We start from the raw sequence: 23,143 nt of genomic DNA, 5'->3' as shown, positions 1-23,143 counted from the left end.
TTAGAGGCTTTACCCAAGGGTTTTATTAGAGCAAAAGGGTTGATGTTCTACGGGGTATTAAAAAAGGGGGGATAGGGAAATGCTGTGGCCTGAATGATTGCATCCTCCCCAAATTCATATGTTGGAAGCCTAATCCCCAGTGTGATGGTATTTGGAGATGGGGCCTTTGGGAGGTAAGTAGGTCATGAGAGTGAAGTTCTCATGATGGGAGTTAGTGCCGTCATAAGAAGAGACACAAGAGATCTTGCTGCCTCTTTCTTTCACCTCCATGTGGGGATACAATGAGAAGATAATCATCTGCAAACCAGGAAGCAGGCCCTCCCCAGACAGCCAGATCTGCTGGCACCCTGGTCTCGGACTTACCAGCCTTCAGAACTGTGAGAAATAAATGTTTGTTGTGTAAGCCACCCAGTCTATGGTATTTTTGTTATAGCAGCCTGAACTGACTAAGACAGGGAATGATGTGGTTTGCCCTTGTACTGACTGTCTTTAAAAAACACTGCCTCAAGTTGATAATCATTATCTGTGTCTAAATATTACGTGTGTGTGTGTGTTTTATAATGTTAGCCTGAGACTAGATAATTTTAGTTGGTGAATAGAAAATACTATTTGACCTATGCTGCAAGGAAGATTACTAGCAAACATTAAAGGCAAAACTGAAATGTCTCTGCTACCCTGAAAGCTGGTGGTAGAAGCAGAGATGCTGAGCTCTAAGCACAACTATCACTCAGAGGACTTACCACTGTAAAGTTCCTTCCCGCTTCGTGCACATTTATTACCATCCTCAGGATACTAACTGAATTCAGGTTTTTTCCAACACCTGTTATTGTGCTCCCACCACTGGCAAAATAAAATAGAAAAACAGCAATATTGAGAGGTTCTTTCTCTATCAAGTATTTTAAGAGAGAAATTAAATTAAATCACATGTAGTGACTGCAAGTTATAGCCACAGCCAAAGTCAAATCAAAGTTCAGTGGTAGTTTTTCTTTGGCCATAACTTATTTAACTTGAAAGCGTTTTAAAAATTCATATTTCATAAGCTGAAGAAATGCATTTGTCTTTTTATTCACAAAATATGCAAAAGAAATATTTTTTCCTGTCTGAAAAAAATACAAAGGAAAAACGAACTTAACTGTTGCTGCTAGACTGATAGAATTAACAGAAACAAGGCAGACTGAATTGGGTCCAATGAGATATTGATTCAGAGGGAGTCTGATATAGGGAAAAGCTGTGTGTAAAGCAGGCAGGGCAAAAACACACTGAAGAATGAAGAGAAAAAGGTGATTCCACTTTTAGGCACTAAGGTTAGTATAGAATTAAAATGTACATAATATAAGTGCATAAATATCAATACTATGATGTCCAGTTAAACTGTTTTAATGAAATCTATTTAGAATAGGATAAAATGGCATGAACTAGCACTGATAAAGTCAAATTGCACTCAGAGCCTGAATGTAGTTTTCACTCCTGAATTGGAAAGGTAGCCTTCAAAAAAAATGCAACAGTATCAAATCCAGAGATAAAACTGTCTTCCTTTCCACTATTCGACAGCCAGTCATCCTCACGTTCATTATTTTCTTATACCCATCAGAAGCTTTTACTTACCTAACGAAAGATTTGGTGGGATGTATTTCATAGACAATGGGGTCTTCCCGGTAAATGAAGCTGTTCATCTCTCGGTTGGCTAAGTCAATTTTCAATTTAATAGGAAACTCAGTTGGAGTGCTTTGGGCTGGGGTATAACATTCGAGAATACTATCTGAAACACTGAACAAAAAAATTAAGAAAATGGACCTTTGCTATTAGAGACACACATATATTAGAATTATATACATAAATCAAAAGGGTATCAGTCAGTGGCTCCTAAATGGGAATTTCCTGATGTGGTCTAGAAAAAAACTCTTTCTAATCTAGAAATTGTAGTCAATTTACAATTGACTGGATCCCAAACTTAGGCCATCCTTGACTTAGAAATATTTGGGATTTTAAGCAATTTTAAAGTATCCTTTTGGCACTTGATTAAACTGAGCTCTCCCAAATCTAAGAAACGTAACTTCCTAACCCACTCTCCCTCATGCTTCTCACCTCTCCAAAGTGATTTGATCTAATTGTAAATCTTGATGGAAATGTTTATCTTAATTTATTGTCAATTACCAGAATCTCACAGCTTATAGCATAGGTGGGATATTAAACATAACAATAAAGAAGGTGGATGGGAAGACAAAGCTTAAAAGCGGAATTAATAAACTATAAGGGAAGGGTAGAAAAATCAGCAAAAAGGAGTGGATGGATTTGGGAAGGAGAAAGTTTTGTAAGATGGAGAATAAATAATAAACGTCTTGATTTTTTGCCACAAAAGAAGAACAATCTTTTCTTGATTTGTTAGGTATACATATTAATCCGTCTTGACTGATGCAACAAAAAATAAACTACAACACCTTTTTAAAGTACAAGTTTTTCCACCAATTGAAATGTGTCTAGAATTTCCACTGTTTAGGTGCTTTCCAGTTAATGTAAGTAAAGTGCCACCAGTTTTAGGACCATAACTTGGAGAAATACTTTTTATTATAGGATCCTGAATGAGAGATAGAAACAAAACAAAATAACTTGTTAATTTTATAACTCTAAGTAGATAAAGTAATAATTAAATATCTTAGTTCATGAGAAAATTAATGCCTAGACTTACCACATAGGAAAATGTACTATAATGTACGGTCCCTCGACTGTTTGAAATAACTATGGACATATTGAAATGTTCATTCATTGCAGGACCAACTGTGCATTTCAACCTGAAACAACAAAGTTTTATATGTTATAAATCCAAAGGCATTTTCTAGGTTGGCTGTTTTATATTATGGGACATTATCTCTAAATAGTGAGCTGACTACTCTAAATAGCAAGCAGAGTTTCCAGGTAAGCATTAGAATTGAAAATTGTATAATTCTGTTTTTGTACTATTATGCGAAACTTTATATTGACTGTCTTGTATTATTCATACAGACAAAACAGGAAATGTTAAACCTCATCAATGCAGACCTCACCAATTGAAAAGTTCATAATAATCTAGTAATATACAATTATAGGCATAATGTTTGGCATACTTAAGATGGAGAAATGGTGTTTCAACAGCATATGAAACAATGGGCTGATTACAACTAAGCAGAATCTCTTCTTTAAACTATGTCAAAAGATACATTTCTGTGGTTCACGTGTTTATTTAAGTTACTTAAAAAATGATGAAATTGTGATAGGCTTTCCACAGAATTATTTTTGAATTAATAATCTTATTATAATCCTAAGAAGTATAAATATAATTTGTTTTATTAAATAACTTTTTTTTGAATTTTATTTTATTTATTTTTTTATATAGCAGGTTTTTATTAGTTATCCATTTTATACATATTAGTGTATACATGTCAATCCCAATCTCTCAATTCATCCCACCACCACCACCTCCCCTGTCACTTTCCCCCCTTGGTGTCCATACATTTGTTCTCTACATTTGTGTCTCTATTTCTGCCCTGCAAACAAAAGAGGATGAATTATGTTTCACTTTTACAGGCTCTAATTTACAATACAATGAGCAAGAACTTACAAGGGGGATTTCTAGAATGAATTTGTTTTGCCATTAAGCTAAACAAGTATGACATTAATTGATGTTTTGGCCTCTGTAAAATGAGTAGATTTAGATCTTTGTATAACCCTGAAGGGAATTCTACTAGGTATAAAATAACCGCTTGAAAGAATAGGTTCAACTATAAAACGTTAAATGTTTGGTTGTTGTTACTACATAACTTAAAATTTCTGGGTTCTCTGTTCGTTATGGGATTCAGATCTTATAGAAGTTACATGTAGAATACAGTAGAACAGGAACAGGTCTTGAATCACGAGAGCTGAGTTTGAAGGCCTGTTCAGCTCTTACCCTCTGGATTACCTCTGCTAATCTACACTCCACCTTTCTGAACTTCGGTTACCATCTTTGTAAAATAGGGATAACATTGCCATTTCCCAAGATTTGGGAATGGTTAAATGAGATACACTCCCTCCATTACAGTGCCAATAAATATCAGGTAAATATAAATTTAAACTCATCATAAACAAGTCTCAAAAGTGTGATTCAGCTGCTTCATTACATTTCTGAGGTTTAGAAAGCGAATTTAGAAGAGAGGGTCCATATTGAGCTGTTTTCTGATTTTTATAGAAAAAGCTGTTTGAGACTCTCTTTATTTGAAGACTTTAAAGATGGAATGACCCCAAACAGTGCTATTCTTTCAAATCTACTCAATTTCTCAAGAGTTGTTACAAAAATGCTTGAAAAACTCCCAGATGCTAGATTCTTCTTTTCTTCACCTGAGTAATGTCACCTTTCTTCCTCCTTAATCCTGGTGAGTAAACAGTTTTAAAAACAAAACAAATCCGCAAGGGGAGTGATGGGCCAAGACGCTTTTTAACTCAAGAGACAGACATTTGGGGCGAGTTTTACAAGATTCATTCAAAGACAAAACCCGTTTTCCAAGCACACCCTGGCCAAGCGATTTCATGTCCTTACATGTTTATCGTGCTCTCACTTAAAGTCAAGGTGCAGCTCTCATTTCCAAGGAGAACTTTGGTTTTCTTCAAGTCAAATTTATTATTCCTCTTGAATCCAAAGTCCCAGCCACATATGGTCAGCGTTGTCCCTCCTTCAAGGGGGGCACTAGTTGGGAAAACCTATGAGGACAATATAGAACTTAAAAAAACCCAGTATATTATTATCTTTCATAGGTGTGGAAAAGAAACAAACAAACAAACAAAATATGTATACTCAAAGAGTCTGAAATCCTTCCCTTCTCCCATTATCTAAAAAAAATGAATTTTCACTATAGGAAAAAGGGTCACAAATTTCAGAGAATCTGGAACAAACATTAAAACTATCTGACAGGCTGATGAAGCAAGCTATTTTCAGGAGATCCAGAGATGGGAGAGAGAGAGCAGATTCAGCCTGGGTGGGGACGAAGGGCCTTCTTGGGCGCAGACACACTTTGGGCCCAGACTTTTACACGCTTATAACCCCTTCATGGGCCTCCAGATTGAACTCTGATCAAAACTCCTTTACAGGCCCTAGAAGCCAAGCCCTAATATATGCCTTGCTCTGTATGCCAGCTGGGTGTGTGCTACATTCATGTTGCTATGGTATTCCCCACCCAGAGGAGAAAGTCACACAGTAAAAATACCTCTTTCTGCACCCAGTGTTTTCATAGCTGCATTTATCACCTATCATAATATCAACCACATAGATGATATTCAATACATATCTGCCATTCATTCATTCACTCACTATAAATCATCTACTGCAGGCCAGGTATCAACAAATGAATAAGTGAACCTATTCCTTTATACTTAATTCATATTTATTACTAATCTGTCACTTTTATTTTTTCTTTAAATATGGTCACTATTTGATATATACCAGCTGGTTAGTTGACAAACTAAATGATGTAATATTTAATATGTTCAATATATTATTTCTATTAGAAGTAGATAAAAACAGAATTGGAGAGAGCCCCACATGTGATCTGTATTGTAGCAATGTTTCTAATTATCTCCCTTGGCATCACCGTACATCTCATTTCTAGGATTGACTTTTTTTCCTCAGGCTCAGTATTAAATAAGTAATAGGTTCCTTTTATTATTGCAGGCTCATCTTTGGTTTATTAAAAGTAAAACTTGGGCCTCCTTGGTGGCGCAGTGGTTAAAGAATCCGCCTGCCAATGCAGGGGACACGGGTTCGAGCCCTGGTCTGGGAAGATCCCACATGCCGCGGAGCAACTAAGCCCGTGCGCCACAACTACTGAGCCCACGCGCCCCAACTACTGAAGCCCGCGCGCCTAGGGCCTGTGCTCTGCTACACGAGAAGCCACTGCGGTGAGAAGTCCGCGCACCCCAATGAAGAGTAGCCCTGCTCGCGGCAACTAGAGAAAGCCCACGCACAGCAACGAAGACCCAACACAGCCCCCGCCAAAAAAAAAAAAAAAAAAAAATGTAAAACTTGAATTCATTAATAAAAATTTGGCAACTGTGATATAAGATAGCATTAGGCTCTTATGAAGTCTATACAACAACTATTCTTAGGCTAAAACTATTAAAACAAAACAAATTTCTATGTTAAAAATAAGCTTCTCAGCAGCTTTGTGACAATTGAGAGAGGAAATGCTCTTTTGGGGGGACATGTAAATTGTGCTGTAAAGTACAATGGTGGGAAAACACAGCACCACTACAGAGGCAACTCAAGAGCCAGTAAAGGCATTTGCTAAAGACAAGTTAGTGAAAGTGTAAAAGTGATTCTTTTACAATTTAGAATAGCTTTTAGCAAAATACAAATTTGCAAACATTCCCTTCCCTCCCAAGTAAATAACCACAAACCAAAGTCATACCCTTGTTGTCAAACCCCTTCAAAAGTCTTAGCTTAATGCTTTTACGATAGCTATTTTACCCATGAAATCCATTACACAGTTGTGCCTTTCATGAAAACTTACTTCGCCCCTGTCTAGCCAAATGAGAACTGCTAGGAAAAAAAAATATCTGTTTATTATTATGTTAGAAATCCAGGAGGAGGAAAACAAGACATCTAACCCTCCCGGACTCTCTTCAGCCTGAGGCAGTCACACAGCTGCTGTTTCCTCTTTTAATGAGGAGTCTTGCCCACTGAAAACAGCCCAAGGCTGATGTTGGCCTGATCCCGCTGTCTGGATTCCCCCCTTTCTATGTAAAAATTGAAGTCAATAAAGATGTTAAAAAAAAAAAAAATTGAAATCTGTCACTCCACATTCATCATCACTTCCTATATAAGGCAAAGGGATTAGGTGATGATTTCAGAAAAGACATGGAGAGTTGTTCGGTTGGTGTGCTGGCAACAGAAAGGGATACTATAAAACCTCTGCTAGATCATCAGGATTTGAAAAGCCAGCTCTACTTAGCTTTCCTCTTCTGGCTGAAATATTAGAGGGGGGCATCTGAGCTTTTCTGCCTTAGCTTATGGGGTAACGTTCACTCTTCCAGGGGAAAAGGAAGGACGCAGTCTTGGACTACACACCCTTGGACAGAACCAACAATGGGCTGGCAAACTCTGAGTTATCCTGAGGGTAGAGAAACTCTGTGAGAAGGAAATGAGTGTCCGGCATAAAGCCACAGAGGCTGGGTCTGGATAGGGTAGAGCTAGCCACAAAAGCAGCTACTTACTGTCCTTTCACAGGTGAAAATGATTTAAATGATCATATTTTCAAAACCCATTAGGATATACATGAGAAAGTTAAAACAACACCACCACCACCACCACCAAAAGCCTTGGAAAATTAAAATTTGTCTCTTCAGTAAATGTCACAAATATATTGGTGGCAGTATATTGCAGGCGTGAGATAAGATATCTCAGGTCCCTCATAAGATATCGCTGTTGCTTCTTATCTGAGTCTTCTGATCAATTAATAAACTGTTTTATTGTCTCACTGGGACTGAACTCTAACCCTACAAGAATGACAGTTTTATCCTAATAAATTCAGAATATATTGGAAAGTGCTCTTCCTTTTCTGAAGCATTTTTCATTGCTCTCTAAGTACAAGATCAGATAACATGTTTGAAACAAAATAATGGGCTTGCAATCCTGAAATATTTCATATGTGGAATTGCAAAGAATTTCAGCCACTGAACATCATGTGCCTTGAAAAGCAGGTTGACTTACATTTATTGGAAAGTGAAACTCTACACATTAGCTGGGTTTTGTGCTTGCAGCGTTTAAGACAGATAAGAAAAAGATGAATAATCTGTCTTATTTTTTGCAGTAAGAATGCTAAATGTCATGCTCTAGTGCAGCATGAAATCTTCCTAACAACTATGAACCGAAAGGGATTTATGGACTCAGCTGCATTACGTTTTTTCTAACTGTAGCACCCAAGCCTCAGTGAATTGTGCACGATGCAGTCCAACCTTTTAAAAATTTCCAGCTAGAGTGCTGGAGTTAGGGAAGGTGCGGGGTTGTGGGGGGATTCAAACATTATGAGAGATTCTCTGGTTCTAGAAAATTCTAAAATATTTACTGTTTTTAACCATTTTAATATAGCTTTCATTACTAATAAAAGGAGGTACATTGGTCAAAATTAAATGTTTCATTTGTACAAGTTCTTAACCTGCTTTTTATTTAAAACATCAGCTTGGCTGTTTTTGAAATGAAATTGTTGTGATTTAATTGCACACACACACACACCACACACACACACACACACACACACACACTCCCCATATCTCTTTCATGGAATAGCTGAATTCAGAGGTCTGGTGTCTCAAATCGCCACGGCTACGTGTTTTAAAACGTATAAAACTGCATGTGGTTTTAAAAGTATATTAAACACACAAAAAGTGCATAAATAATACAGTATAGATTTAAATTTGCTTTCTTATCTCCTGGTTTATTCTCTAGCTGATCAAGCTAAGTCTTAATAACTGTGTCACACCTAACATAAAATGATTTGGTTTAAAACCCAGTCACCCGGTACAAATCTTTCCCCAAACCGTAGCTAAATGAAAACAGCCATGATCTTGGGGGAGGTTCCTGTTCTGACTCGTACACTTTGTTTACTTGGGCTTGAACCAGGAGACCGACCAAGACCTTTAACTTGAATCTTTCACAGGAACTACTTAGTAAAGTCCAACTGTTCCACATGCAGGCAGAGAAAATATACACTGGGTCCTCACCAGGGAAGTAGCTTCGAGTAAAATGTGTTTGGATCAAGAAAAAAATTTTAAAAAATTGCCATGGAGATTTTCATAGCGCCAACCACATCCTTAAGTAAATAAGGCAACGGAGAGTTAGAGAGCATGGCTACAACGTCATGGCTGAAGTCCACTTCTAGAAGCTCAGTTCTCTAAGAGCAGGAGGCACTTCTGTCTTGTCTGGGACTGTATCTCCCCATTGTCTAGAAGAGTGCCAGCTGTGTGGTATGCAGTCAGTAAATGTTTTTGGAATGGATTAAATAATGAATCGGCTTACAGAGTATAGAGGTTAGTGTAGTCATCAGCTGTGCTTTTACTTCTCTTCCAGGAACTTTGAGAGAAGGCACAGTCACCCATTTGTCCACCATCCACTTGCTTCCCACCTTGCCCTGAGAGGTAACCTCTAGACTCATCAGTGATGAGACAGCCACCATCTATGTGTCAGACAGAACGAAACCTCCTGTTTGGCCTGCTCCAGCATGGCTGGGATCTCTAGCTTGCACGGTCCAGGTTAGGGTTCTGGATTATGCCATGAGTGGATCCCCGTGTGTGATGAAGGCTCATGCCTGGGCACCTGGTAGATAAAGCAGCTGGTGAGGAATCAGAGAATGGGCAGGCCAGAAGGGAACAGGTCCCAGTGTGAGGAAATGGAGAGCAGTATTGCTCTCTAGCCACCACTCTTTTATTCACATAGCTCTAAGGGAGAGCAACTGCCCAAGGAGAGTGTGAAGCAAGCACTTCAAGTGCAGGGCCTAGGGGCATGTGCCCAAACACCACCCTAAAGGAAAAACCTGGGGGGTAGGATTTCCCTGGTGGTCCAGTGGTTAAGACTCTGTGCTTTCAATGCAGGGGGCGTGGGTTTGCTCCGTGGTCAGGGAACTAATATCCCACGTGCCACGTGTTGCGGCCAAAAAAAAAAGAAAAAGAAAAACGTGGAGGGAGACGGTGCTTGGGCTGATGCCTCACAGCTAAATGAATACATTAATTTTTGAATTTTTCCATCAATGGGATTTATGATTTCCAAAAAACACACATGACAGCTGACAGAGACTTCTACCTTGTAGATTGTAGGCAGACAGGTCTCTTGAGTCCATGTTCCGCCAGGGCATTCCTCCAATCGCACACATTTATCATGGCACCAGCCACACTGCACAAAGGAAGGGGCGGAGAGGCACTGACTGCAGGACTGGAAATGTTCACAGCCCAAGCCATTCAGCGGGATCTTGGTGATCTGTGAAGACAAGTGATGGAAAGAGCTTCCAGAGGGTTTTTTTGTTTGCTTGTTAATAAAAACTAAGTACATCGAAGATACATATAAATATAATTTTACAGAGCCTGACAGGGATAGCACCTATGTGTCCAAATCATGTAATAATGCTTACGTGATTAAAATAAAAAAAAACAAATTTCTTCCTTCCTTCCACTGTTGGCGCATATGTGATAAAAGTTACCATTACTGTCCAGTGAACACAAGCATTACCATGCAATGTTAGAGGTTCTATTTACTAGGACATTTTGCTCTGTCTGAGATGATGTTATTTTTATTATTTTATTTTAAAATTTTTATTGGAGTATAGTTGATTTACAATGTTGTGTTAGTTTCTGCTGTACAGCAAAGTGAATCAGTTATACATACACATATATCCACCCTTTTTTTGATTCTTTTCCCATATAGGTCATTACAGAGTATTGAGTAGAGTTCCCATGCTATATAGTAGGTCTTTATTTTCTATTTTATATATAGTAGTGTATATATATCAATCCCAATCTCCCAATTTATCCCTCAAGAGAGTATAAATTAAGCTGCTGGAAAACACACTTGAACCCCCGGGAAATTCTAAGTAAGTTTACATATCATTCTGGCATCAAAATGCACCTCCTCTCAGAGAAAAGGGATTACTGGCCAGCGTCAGATTCCAAGGTACACTTCAGGATTTATCTGCCTGCACTAGAGTTCTGCCCTTAGGACTGTAATTCTCATTCTGCGTGTTTGTTTTTCTCATTGAGAAATACAGGACAAAAGGAGAAGTTCACATCATGAAGAGGACCTAACATAGGTCCAATCTTCTCCGAGTAAAAATTTAACTTGATTTCAGAAGATCTCTGGAATACTCAGGAAAGAACCTGATAGAAGAGAGGTGAATCCAGACGAAGAGAGAAGTTAAAAAGGACCAGATGACACTGGCTGTAAATATCCACTGAGGAGGAACCACATTCATGGAACCTACCTGGGGAACAGGGCTTACCTTCTTCCCAGTGACAACGAGTGTATAGCCATTTTGGTTTAGCGGGTGCTCCACAATTGCTTCTGGAGACACAGGGTGGGAATCCAGGCGAAAATTCACGTGTGGGGTTAATGATCCTGATCGAGAAACCACAACCTGAGAAACAAACCAGAAAGCACCCTTAGTCCAACAAGCTCAGTTTAAATATACTGTCAGGGGAAAATGTGGACGATAATGGTAATACCAGATTAGACGAGCTCATGGGTGTTTGAACTATAGGCCCAACAGTTTATCTCACTGTAAATCAATACGACATCTTCTAATCTCCTGCCTTGAAGACAATTCATCTGCACCCCCAAGGGAAGGAGATCTTCCAGTCAATCAGCCAGCACATGCAGACAAATCCTCACGACTGTATTAGGGACTGAAGGAGCCAAAACTCTCCCTAGCACAGAAGACCTCCCTTATGCTACAAGGATTCTGGATTATTTTTTAATGTATTCTCCTGACCCTCCCCACTGAGCAGCTTCCCTTGATGTAATGGAAAGGGTAGTGAATGGGAAGTCTGAAGACCTGGATTTGGTTCCAGCTTTGCTACTCTTAAGCCATATGTATAGATCTTTTGAGGTCAAGATAGGCCCTCAGCTAACTTTGAAATGGTGTGCTGTCATTTCTTACAGACCATTGTCCCATCATACTTTTTTACTTTGATTATAACTAAAGTTCTGCTTCTTGGCCTGGTTTTACAATAAGGCCTGATGGTTTTAACAATGCCTTGGAAATGAGGTTTGATGATTGGTGTGATTCTTGCTGTTAGGTATTTCTAATTTGGGATGGTTCTCAGCTATATAATTTCCATCTGCCCAGCTGCTAGAACCCAGTAATAATGAAGTCCAAATCAGCTGACTATCTGAGATGAACACTCAGACTACAGGAGAGTTTAGGAGCACTCAGAGGGACTCTCATTCTTTTTTTTTTTTTTATAAATTTTCATCAGTTTTTTTTTTTTTTAATTTATTTATTATTTATTTATTATTTATTTTTGGCTGTGTTGGGTCTTCGTTTCTGTGCCAGGGCTTTCTCCAGTTGCAGCAAGTGGGGGCCACTCTTCATCGCGGTGCGTGGGCCTCTCACCGTCGCGGCCTCTCTTGTTGCGGAGCACAGGCTCCAGACGCGCAGGCTCAGTAGTTGTGGCTTACGGGCCTAGTTGCTCCGTGGCATGTGGGATCTTCCCAGACCAGGGCTCAAACCCGTGTCCCCTGCATTGGCAGGCAGACTCCCAACCACTGCGCCACCAGGGAAGCCCTCTCATTCTTAAATAGGGCATAAGGTTGTATCTACAGGAGGGTACAGGAGGCTGAGCATAGCTCTGGTCTTGAAATTGACTTTGTGAAATTGCCTGACATCCAAATACCCTTTTACATTTCACTGAAAGTGCATTTGCCATGTGTTTGAAATCATCGGACAAACGTGGGCAGCTGTGAGATGAGGATTAAATAATAAATAACCACTCCTTCTACCTCAGCTTTCTTATCCATACAATGGGAATGAACTGCTTAGTACTCTAACAAACACACAACATACAAATGTTTTGGGGAACCAGTAGTAAATTTTTTCTTCAGTATAATAAAGGAGTCAAGTAGCCTGAAACAATTTGGGAAGATTCCCAAAGTCCCTAATTTGCTCCCAGAGAGTGGACTGTTGATAGAGAAACCAACCATGCTCACACAGAGCTATAAAAATGAAACACCATGACATTTTTTTTCTAACATTTGTTCTATCCCAAACACTCAACACTTTCAAAACAACTCCATTAAGCAGGGTGGCTATATTTGCACAGAAGTTAAGTGATGGATCAAAGGTCATTTGGTCAGAATGGGAAAGGATGGAAACTACTGTTATTCCTAAATTTAGGGCCAAATAGTTATTTGTGACTTTTGTAGGGGAAGTAAAAAGAAGTTCAATTACCAGTCCTACCTCCCTTTTGGTGCTGGTTACAAGTAGACTATCAGCACACAAAACTTCTTTCCCAAATTATCCAGATTTCAGTTAACCAATTTTTCTATCTTGACTTACTTCTGGTGCTCACCACCTCTTATTTTTCCTACCCCTCACGCCTCCCTGCCCCCCAATGTTTTCATATTTCCCTGATTGTTGTCAATCACTTCAAACTGCAAAGGCGAAAAAAAATTTCATTTTCTCACACACAAGTAAAAACCAAAACAATACACCAGCCTCTCTTAATAACCTGACTCTGTTCTCTGCCTCATTCTGTGCTTTCTACTTCACTGGACATCATTCATCCCTCTGAACCTGCCTATAGGTATTTGCGTTTTGTTTCTGTCTCTCTTATACCTTCCATTCTATTCAGACCTGCTACATAACAGTCACCTCCTACTACTGTTCTGTCTCCTATCTTCTTGCTCTCTTTAATATCATTTCCCCTATCTATAATAAGCAATCCCTTCTTAATTAATAGGTCATCATCTTTGACTTTATCAACTATCTTAAGCCCATCCAAATATTCATTTCCCAGAAAGGATTAACATTACTCTTTTCATAAAGAAGCTCTTTGCACCTCTGGAACTTGGATAGATTGATTTGGTGCATTACCAGTTAAGACTTTTTGTCTGAAGAACACCATATATGATGGTAACTGAGCCAGGCACTGTGCTAAGTGCTTTAAATGAGTATTTTGTTTACTCCTCACAATAATCCTACAGGGTAGGTACTATTGTTTTCCATAAAGAAAAGATGACAGAGAATCTCAGCTAGAAAGTACGAGAGTCAGGTTTCCAAGGAGCTTTATCTCATGTCAGAATCTGTTTGCTTGACCTCTTTTTAAACACTCAACTGATCTACTCTTGGAGCACCAGAGTAAATACCAATAAAAAACTTCAACTCTGAGCTCCCAAGAGCCACTTATGAGTCAAAGCATTAAAACAAATTTCACAATATATTTGCCTTGCCAAATACTCCTTGTTTCAGTAATCTTGGCTGCACAAGTTAAGTGTGCCTAAGGAGAAAGACTCCACATCTAAATAGTTTTTGATGGCACAGAGGAAATGTTATTAGTACAGCTGGCAAGCTCAACTTTTGATCATGAGCTAGGATAAGTGTGGCTTGTTATAGAAAAAGGAATGAACCAGAGAAGACAGGAAGGCTGTGTGGAAAATTGAGACGACTGCTTGCAGTTTCAGGCAGAGGTCATATCACAGATGCAAATACATTTTTAGTTGATCATTAGCCCTTTCTCTGGAGGGATACCTATTGCTATTGTTTCTATTATTAATTCCTCACTTTCTCTTATTGCCAGAATTCGAAATGATTGGGTAACCACTTTAACTCTCAAAATACTCCTGAAGCAATGTTTGCAAGAAGTTAGGAGTTCCTTTTGGTTGTCATGGAGATATTTCTAAGGACAGAACAGAATCCAGCATTTAAATTTAATTCTTATGATAAATCACCTGACAGTCTTAGGACAATGAGTAAGAAATAGAAGACTGGCAGCTATCTTTTTAGTTTCTACTGTGCTGACAACTAATCTTTAGTGTTTAGTTCTCAAAACCGTTTTCTTTAATGCTCTTGAAAATACAAGACTAGGGTGAGGGAGTAGGGAGGAATCTGAATTTACTTGACTGTGGTGGCTATGATCTCAAATTACCTGGGGGAGGACAAGGGAAGAAATATATGTAAAAATAAAATAAAACCTTGTGGCTAGGGCCCCAAATTCATGACCCTGAACAAAGTAATTCTATGTAATATATCTATAAATACATAAAGGCCAGCCCTCTTCACCCCACACACAGAGTCCTATTTTTGATTAAACTGTTTTAGAATTTAATTTTCTTTAAGAAGGATGAATACAACTTAACATGAGATATTATTTCTCACATAACGTGAGATATGTGGTTTTTCTCCTCATTTTCTTAAAGTAGACAATTCAGTGGTTTTTAGCATATTCACAGATTTGTGCAACCATCTTCACAACCAATTTTGGAATATTTTCATTACCTCAGAAACCCCACACCCCTTAGCCATCATGCACCCTAGCCCGTCATACCCTCCAGTTCCTGGTAACCACTAATCTACTTTCTATCTCCACAGATTTTCCTATTCTGGACATTTCATGTAAATGGAATCCTACAATATGTGGTCTTTTGTAACAGGCTTCTTTCACTTAATGTTTTCAAGGTTCATCCATGTTGGAGTATGTATCAGTACTTCATTCTTTTTTATTGCCAAATAATATTCTTTTGTATGAATATACTATATTTTATTTATCCATTTATCAGTTGATTGACATTTGGGTTGTTTCTACTTATTGGCTATTGTGAATAATGCTGCTAGGAACACCCAAGTCTAACTTTTGGTGAGAATATATGTTTTCACTTCTGTTGGGTATATACCTAGGAGTGGAATTGTTGGGTCTTATGGTAACTCTATGTTTAACCTTTTGAGGAACTGCCAGACCATTTTCCATATGGGATGCATAATTCTACATTCCCACCAGCAATGTATGAGTGTTCCAATTTCTTCACATCCTTACTGACATTTGTTATTTTCCGTTTCCTTGATTATAGCCATCCTAGTAGGTGTGAAGTGGTACTTCACTGTGGTTTTGGTTTGTACTTATCTGCAAAATGTTTCCTTAAATTAAGTAAAAGACAAGTTTACTTCTGAAGGTTCACAGCCTTCCATCCATTCCTCCTGCCTGAGACTGATACTTGGGCATCACCTGCTCAGCCTCCCAACCAGTTCTCTGAAGAACATACCTCATGGTCAGACTGGACTTTTGTAAAACAGAGATCTAGAGAGGTTGGAGGTGGGGGAGGGGTAGAAGAAACAAAAATGGATTCTCACTAGGAGAAGCAGAGTGGGAAATGCAGCACATTCCCCAGCGAATTGAGAGGAAAAAAAAAAAAAAAGTAAGTGAAGGAGATGACACCATTAATAAACAAACTGGGTTATAACTGGATGTGAACTTACAGATCCAGGGAATGAGTCTGCTTTCTCTGCAGTTCCTAGTACAGATCTGGCACATAGTAGGTCCAAAAGGCATATCTATTGCTTAAACATATGAATAGACTGAAATAAGAAGACTACTTAAGCCTTGATCAACGGATGGGTTTTTTAATGCTTCAGACATTTAGGTAACCTTCAAGAGTTTGGTTTGCATTTTCAAGGTATGGCTTCTGATGCCTTTTGCAATGGACTGAATGTTTGTGTCCCCCCCAAGTTCATATGTTGAAATCCTAATCCCCGGTGTCATGATGTGAAGAGATGAGGCCTTTGGATGCTGCTTAGGTCATGAGGGTGAAGCTCTCATGAATGAGATAAGTGCCCTATAAATGGAACCCCAGAGAGTTCTCGTGCCCTCTTTCTACCATGAGAGGACACAGCGAGAAGATGGTAATCTGTGGACCAGGAAGCAGGCCCTCACTAGACTCCAGATCTTGGAATTCGCAGCCTCCAGAACTGTGAGAAATAAATGTTTGTTTTTTTAAGCCACCTAGTCTATGGTAATTTGTTACAACAGCCCGAACTGACTAAAACACCAGCTATAGGTTTATATCTTCTTAAGTGTGTGAGAGAAATCGGTATTTGTTTAGAAAGAAATCAGATATAAAGAGTTTTGTTTCAACCAAGGTAAACTTCTAATTTTCTGGAATTAAAAAAATGAAACATAAGAAGTGGAAAGTGCTGATTGGTGCTGACAACTCAAAATTAGAAGTAGTAAGACAAAGTACCAGGTGGCAAAAGTTGAATTAAATGAAACTTTGCTCTGTTCTTTCACTCTTTTTGGTAAGTGGGCACAAGAGCTTCTATACCAACCTGACACTACAAAGGCCAGGGTATGTACAAAAAGTAAAACAATTTTTTTAATGATTATAACACCGATATGTATGTGTGTTTCAGCTTTTTGAAATGAGTCAAAGTGATTCAAAATGAGTCAATACCAAACTGAGAACTTTGTAAAAAATTTCAAGCATCTAAAAACCAAATAAGCTAGTAAATTTGTAAAAATTTAAAAAAATACAATACTTTCAAATCAGTATTCCAAATACAATGATTGTAGGATTCGCCAATCTATATATAGAGTATATCTGTCTGAATTTTGAAAAAACTACTGATAAATATATTTCCTGTTTTAAAATGTCTCTCCATTTTTTCAAATAAGCACCCGAACAAGAAATTCTAGTTATTCCCTGCTACCAAAAAAACCAAAACAAACAAAAGGTTAGCACTTTCCCATGGTTTCAAATATGTATGGTGTTTTAAATTTCTATGCTATAACAGTTTATAAGATATATATATTTCAACCATGCATTAATTCATTTTAGGAGACTATATATGAGCTGGGCTTAATTTTTTGTTATGGACATAACTCTGAAATTATAATTTACAATAGGTTCTTTTTCTCCCAAAAGAAATTTCAGAACCCATGAAGTATATTTTCCTCTAAAGAAATATAGTAAGCTACCATTCTTTAGAGATGTAACTAAATCAATGATGTACACCTTAAAAAAAGGCAGATGATATTTTTATCTGAGCATTTTATAAAGGAGACGGGTAAGTTAGCAATCTCCGAAGAGGAATGTTCAAGTTCAAGCTTTGTTTGGCTGTGTCTCTGCAGGCTGCTCACAGCATTGATGGGTTGATGATCTGTGTCTACATAGTCTAAAATAGCAGTAATCCCAGATGAAATGTATGCTGCAGGCTTCCAGCACAAAGCACTGACATGCCATGATGGCAGCACAGGAACTGCAGAAATTTAGAGACAGGAGGTCAATAGATGAATTGATTCTTCTTACTAGAAGTGAGTAATTATTGTCAAGTTCACTGATTACTAACATAATCCTTTAAGTAATGGTCATAAGTAATGATCATGAACTAACGATGTCTTTTTAGGTGGTCCCTACCTCTTGAAGTTTCTTGCTTAAGACCAACTAGTCCAGTTAAGAGGCACAAGAGAAAAGGGGTTATGGGTGGTAACAGCATCAAGGAATTGGGGAGAGGGGAAAGGGTGATGGGAGAAGAGCAAGGATAATGCCAAAGAACCTAATGAAATCTGTGACAGTGCTCAGGCAGTGGCCACTGTATATAGACAAGGTAGCTGCCTGGTGAATGTGGAGCTGAACTTGCAACAAGTCTTGAAGGTGCCTCCCCACTCCCACCCCACCCCCATCCACTTGCTCTCCCTGGCCTGACAGTCATGCACAAATATTTTAATAACGATGCTTGCATCTAGAGATTAAAGGCCTTATATAAGTGCTGTAAAAAAAAAAATCAAGCAAGCATTGTTTTTGGATGTAGATTAGATGAGGAGCTCAGAAGGGGAGATGTGGGCAATCCCTGTGATTAGTCCTGTGATCTTCATGAGTATCCTGCTTCCCTCTCCCATGTAGCCCTGCACACTGTGCTCATGTTCCCCAGCCTTGTTCTTTTCTACATCCGCTCTGCCTCCAAAATTCGTAAGAAGGCGTGTTCTTACTGTTTACTTATACTATCTCAAACATTGCTTATCATATTATTTTACTTCAGAGCATCCCAGAGTGACCACACAAATAAAAACTGTTTTTGAAATCTATATCTACACTGACATAGCTCTACAGATAGACTTGAATGTATGTACATATTAGTATATTTAGACATAGCTGCACCTGTGTAAGTTACACGTTTAAATGTTAAAAACATGTCAAAAATGTCTTCTCTTCCATACGTATAATATTGTTAGCTAAACAATATAATTCTTTCTAATCAAATAACCACTGTGAAATACCTGATTCACTTTACACCCGACAGCTGGGGCTGAAGCTTGTATTCCCAGCCAGAGTTGAACATAAGCACAATAGGAAAGGCAGAAACAGCTGCAAACTCTTGGGAGAAAACATTTGCAAAGCAACTTTGCCTTTAGGCTTCAGGGTAGGAAGGAAGTAAAATCATTTTTCTATTCCTTTTCATGTATGGCAGCTGTCTTTGGGAAAATTATGTCCCTTCTATATTGTAACAGAAACTTCATAGTATTATTAAAACATGGGTTGTAGAAACTTAGGCTTGGCCACAGATTCAGCACTTCAGTGCAGTCAAAACATTTACAGAACTTGGTAGGTTACTGCTTGGATAGATTAAGCTGGATGGTCCCCCAATTTTTGCTGCATTCCTGACTCCGCCTCCACATTATTTGCTGTAAACAAACTGGATTTCAGGGATGTTGATTCTTTGATCCTTTAAATGGTTTAGGTTTATTTACATAAAATTTTACTAAATGGAATTCTTTTAGGCAAGTGTCAGAGAAATAGATCCTCTCTCTGTGGGTCTCAGTAGCCCTGTGTTTTTTATGTCTTTGTTTTCTCTGCTCTTCGTGTCAGATACATGTCTTTATTCCCCCTACTGAAATTTTAGTTCCTCAGAGGCAGGTTCTGTGTCACTGCTTCCTTTGCTGCACTTACTTGCCTAGTAAAGCAAAGTTAGTACATTCTTGATACATATTTGATGAATTAAGAGCCACCTGGTTTAAAAAAAAAAATCAAGGATATCAGTGCTTTTCATAAAATAAATATCTACTTATATACTTATTTTCATCTTTGGTGTTATGGATGCAAAGGTGTACTATGGCTTCTTTTATGAAAATGCTGGGAGACAAGAATAAAACATTTGTTACATTTTTAATAGAAATGTTAAAGCATTTCTACTATAATGAGACTGATGTATATAACATATCACTTGGGTTGTGAAATCTGTCACACAGTAGAATTTACTTAGCTATTAAAGCAATCTATCTAAAAATGGAATTTTATTAGAACTTCAGAATCTGGAAATAGGCCAGGAACCTTATGATGTGAAAAAGTGTCAGACCTAAAGTGACTGTAGAAAGCTTATTAATATGGAACTGGATTGGTGAGGTATTAGACAATTAAGAAAAAAAGAAAAGCAGAAAAAAAAGGGAAGCCAATCAACGTAGTGAACACAATAGGAATTCAATAGATGAATTCAGTCATCCTCCTTCAGATTTTTCTTGGAATTCTACAGAATAACATCAACGTAAACTAAAAACGCATATAAACACCACATAACAAACACATTTTACAAGGATAATAGATATGATCATATTTCAAATATGTTAGAGTGCTTGTCTGTGTGGGAGGAGACTGGGCATCTCTCCTTCACATTTTGAGGAGTTAAGGACAGCACTGAATGCTCTGAAGTGGGTAAATAAGAACACTGGGCTGGGGGTGGTGGGAGAAAAAGTATAGTTAATTGTGAAGCAATGGGAGGAGGGGAGACCAAGTGTGGGGTTATTTAGATAACAGGATCTACAATATATGATTCATTCTGAGGTGGGAAAGTTTTATTTACACGTTTCATGATTTTGAAAAAATTCCACCATGCCCACTAGTACAAGAAAAACATTTGATCAGTACCCAGACTGCTATAAAGACAGTAGTAACTTGTCAAAAATATATTTGTTAAAGAATACAGATAGAGAATGTACAGATGGGCAAGTCATAGGAAAGCATCATCGTCCTCAATTCGTTTACTAAAAGTCATTGCCGGACTGGGCTGTTAATTATGTCAGATGATTATGAAATAAACATCTTTCTTTAAAAGAAATTTCTAGTCTTTGTGGAAAGTCAACATTTCCATAGATACCATCGTCACTGTGCATTAACCAAGAATCTACTAATGAACTCATGTTGAAAGCACTACCAATAACTATTAAAGCAGTAAAACAGACCCAACATGAGAGCATTTTAATTTCTGCAAAGTGCTAGGGTTCTTGTATCTAGGAGACATGATAACTGCAAGTCTGAAATGTGAACTTTTATTGTATGGAAATACTGTTGCTATCCATTAGAGGCATTTCTTAACAAAATCCGGATCTTTTTTTCCCAGTGTCTGCACTTCTCTGTGTCTGACCCCATCATTTTGCAGAATCAGGAGAACTGGAGTTACAATGGGATTTTGATGATAACGTCCCTTCCTAACTCCTGCCAATATTTCTCAATGATGTGAATGTTTCTTCTCATGGAGACGCACGGTTCACACAATAGCTCTCTTTTGATCCGTAGCTTCCCTTGAAATAGGAAAACATCGCCTGGAAGTGCTTTAATTGTTTCATTTTATTTTCCAATCATGTGATAGAAATCATGAATGGAAAAAAGAAAAACCCAAACCATTCCAGGCAAGAAAATTAAAGCAACCACATTTAAACTGAAAGCTTTAAGAATTTAACAACAAAAAAAGGCCATACACTTCATAAAAAGTGGACCAGCTTCATTGTTTTGCTTTCAGTCTATGCCTCTAGCTTCCACTGTGATTTTCACTTACAGTATTTGCAAACACCTTACTGTAAAAAGAGAGGGAAATTAATTGCATAACACCGGATAAAACAGACACAGCCACTCTCAGAAAGTATGTACCTGCATGAATCGACCCTCTGACGTTCCAAGATTAGCGATGGTGAGGTCTCCTTTAATAAAGGTGGATATAGATGTTAAGAGGACTTGGTTGAACTGGCCCATGAATAAGTCAACGCGCTGCAAAGCTGTGGTAAACTCCGTTCGGTATTCATCACTGCGCACTTCGCAGCCTGATGAATTTCTCAGAAGCGTCTGGAATAAAATATGGTCATAGAATTAATGTGAGTCCAGATGTGAGCAAGCTATTAAGAAACTTTTTGGTGTGTCTTTTTAGAGCTTGGAGGTAATGGCAAGGATAACAGACAGTTTGCATATAGACAAATAGTCCCAGAGAGGCAGAAACAATTCTAGTGACCTAAATGATTCTAGTATCAGTAGGTACTGCTGTGTATATATAGACTCTAAAACTAGGGGCAAATCTTTCCCTCACAGTTTGTATCATGGTTTGATATGTACGTACATAAAAATGGAACTTAGCTGGTGCTAGTAAAAGAAAAACAAAACTACGAATGTTTCAGGCCTGGACATAAAGGTAATGCTTCTAGCAGGCAAGTCCAATGAGATGAATATCAACTGGAATAATCATAAATGTCAGAATCACACTAGGACATTATATTTTAAAATGTGTTCCTTTGTGCATTTGTGCGCAGTGGGGTGGTGGGGATAATTCATGGGGAAGCAGCAGAGCACAGACTCCAGACTTAGGTGCCTGCATCAAACCCTGGTCCTTAATGGCTACTCGTTGTATGTAATTTCTATAACCTCTCTGTGTTTGTGAAATTCATGTTATCTCTGTTACAGTTCCTCCATTTGTAAAATGGAGAGAATTACAGAAATGTACTTACCTTACAGAGCTGTTGTAAAGATTAAACGAGCTAGTTTACAGAAATCTCTTATAATAGAACCCAGCACAGAGAACACAAGAGTATTTGTCCTCATTATGGTGAAAGGCTCAAAAAATGTAAAAGTTGTCCATCAAATGCTTTGTTAACCAGCTAACTAAAAGGCAATTACCACCAAATCAAGTATTTATCTTTTAGCTTTAAGTGAAAGGATTTAAAGAATATTGTTCACTAATACATGACAATTTAAGTACTATGGATCCCTCCCTTCACCTTGACACTTCAGTCTCCTGGTTTTCCTTCTACTACTTCTCAGATTGTAACATTTGTCTCCTTTGCAGGACCATCCATGCTTGCCTGTCAATGTTAGAGTTTCTCAAGGCTCCATCCTAGGGCTGCTCCTCTGCTCACTCTTCATACTCCCCACCCAGGATATCTCAGTTTTACTCTATTTAGTTGACACTCACATTTGTACCTCCAGGCTAACTTGCTCTTCTGAGCTGACTGTGCATTTATCAAACTGCCTATGAAATCTGAACTCAGATGTCTCAAAGACCTCAGGCTCAACATGACCAAAGTAGAAACCACAATCTTCCCCCATGCCTGACCTTGTGATATAATGCACCCCAGCAAATGGCTCCACCGTTTCTCCAGGTGCACAAGTCAGAAATCTAAGTGTCATCCCTCATTCCTCCCCATACACAGTCCATCACCAATTCCCATCAATTGCACTTTCTAAGTATCTCCTGGGTCTCTACAGTTTTCTCTGTCTCTACCATGGCAACCTTCATCCAAGGCACCTCCATCCTTTCCTGGACTATGACAATGGCTTCTTAACTGGACCTGCCCCATCCAATCTCTTTCTAGGTCCATTCTCCACACTGCAGCCAAATTTTCTTTTTAAACCACA

The 23,143-nt window shown here is 38.4% G+C and overlaps 1 protein-coding gene across 1 annotated transcript in view; it reads right to left on the bottom strand.

The window, feature by feature from the left end:
• Window positions 1–23,143, bottom strand: part of MET (MET proto-oncogene, receptor tyrosine kinase) — a 125,675-nt gene that overhangs the window by 36,864 nt on the left and 65,668 nt on the right. The window contains exons 3-10 of the mRNA XM_068549346.1: window positions 21,392–21,583; window positions 10,989–11,123; window positions 9,800–9,973; window positions 4,550–4,710; window positions 2,687–2,789; window positions 2,439–2,575; window positions 1,606–1,767; window positions 741–840 (exon numbers count right to left, since the gene is read on the bottom strand). Of these exons, the coding sequence (XP_068405447.1) occupies window positions 741–840; window positions 1,606–1,767; window positions 2,439–2,575; window positions 2,687–2,789; window positions 4,550–4,710; window positions 9,800–9,973; window positions 10,989–11,123; window positions 21,392–21,583 (1,164 nt within the window). The remainder of the gene's footprint in view (window positions 1–740; window positions 841–1,605; window positions 1,768–2,438; window positions 2,576–2,686; window positions 2,790–4,549; window positions 4,711–9,799; window positions 9,974–10,988; window positions 11,124–21,391; window positions 21,584–23,143) is intronic.

Source organism: Eschrichtius robustus, chromosome 8 (assembly GCF_028021215.1).
Source record: "Eschrichtius robustus isolate mEscRob2 chromosome 8, mEscRob2.pri, whole genome shotgun sequence".
Classification (NCBI taxonomy): Eukaryota; Metazoa; Chordata; class Mammalia; order Artiodactyla; family Eschrichtiidae; genus Eschrichtius; species Eschrichtius robustus.
The sequence above is the reverse complement of the archived record's forward strand: the minus strand, read 5'-3'. Positions and strand labels throughout refer to the sequence as shown.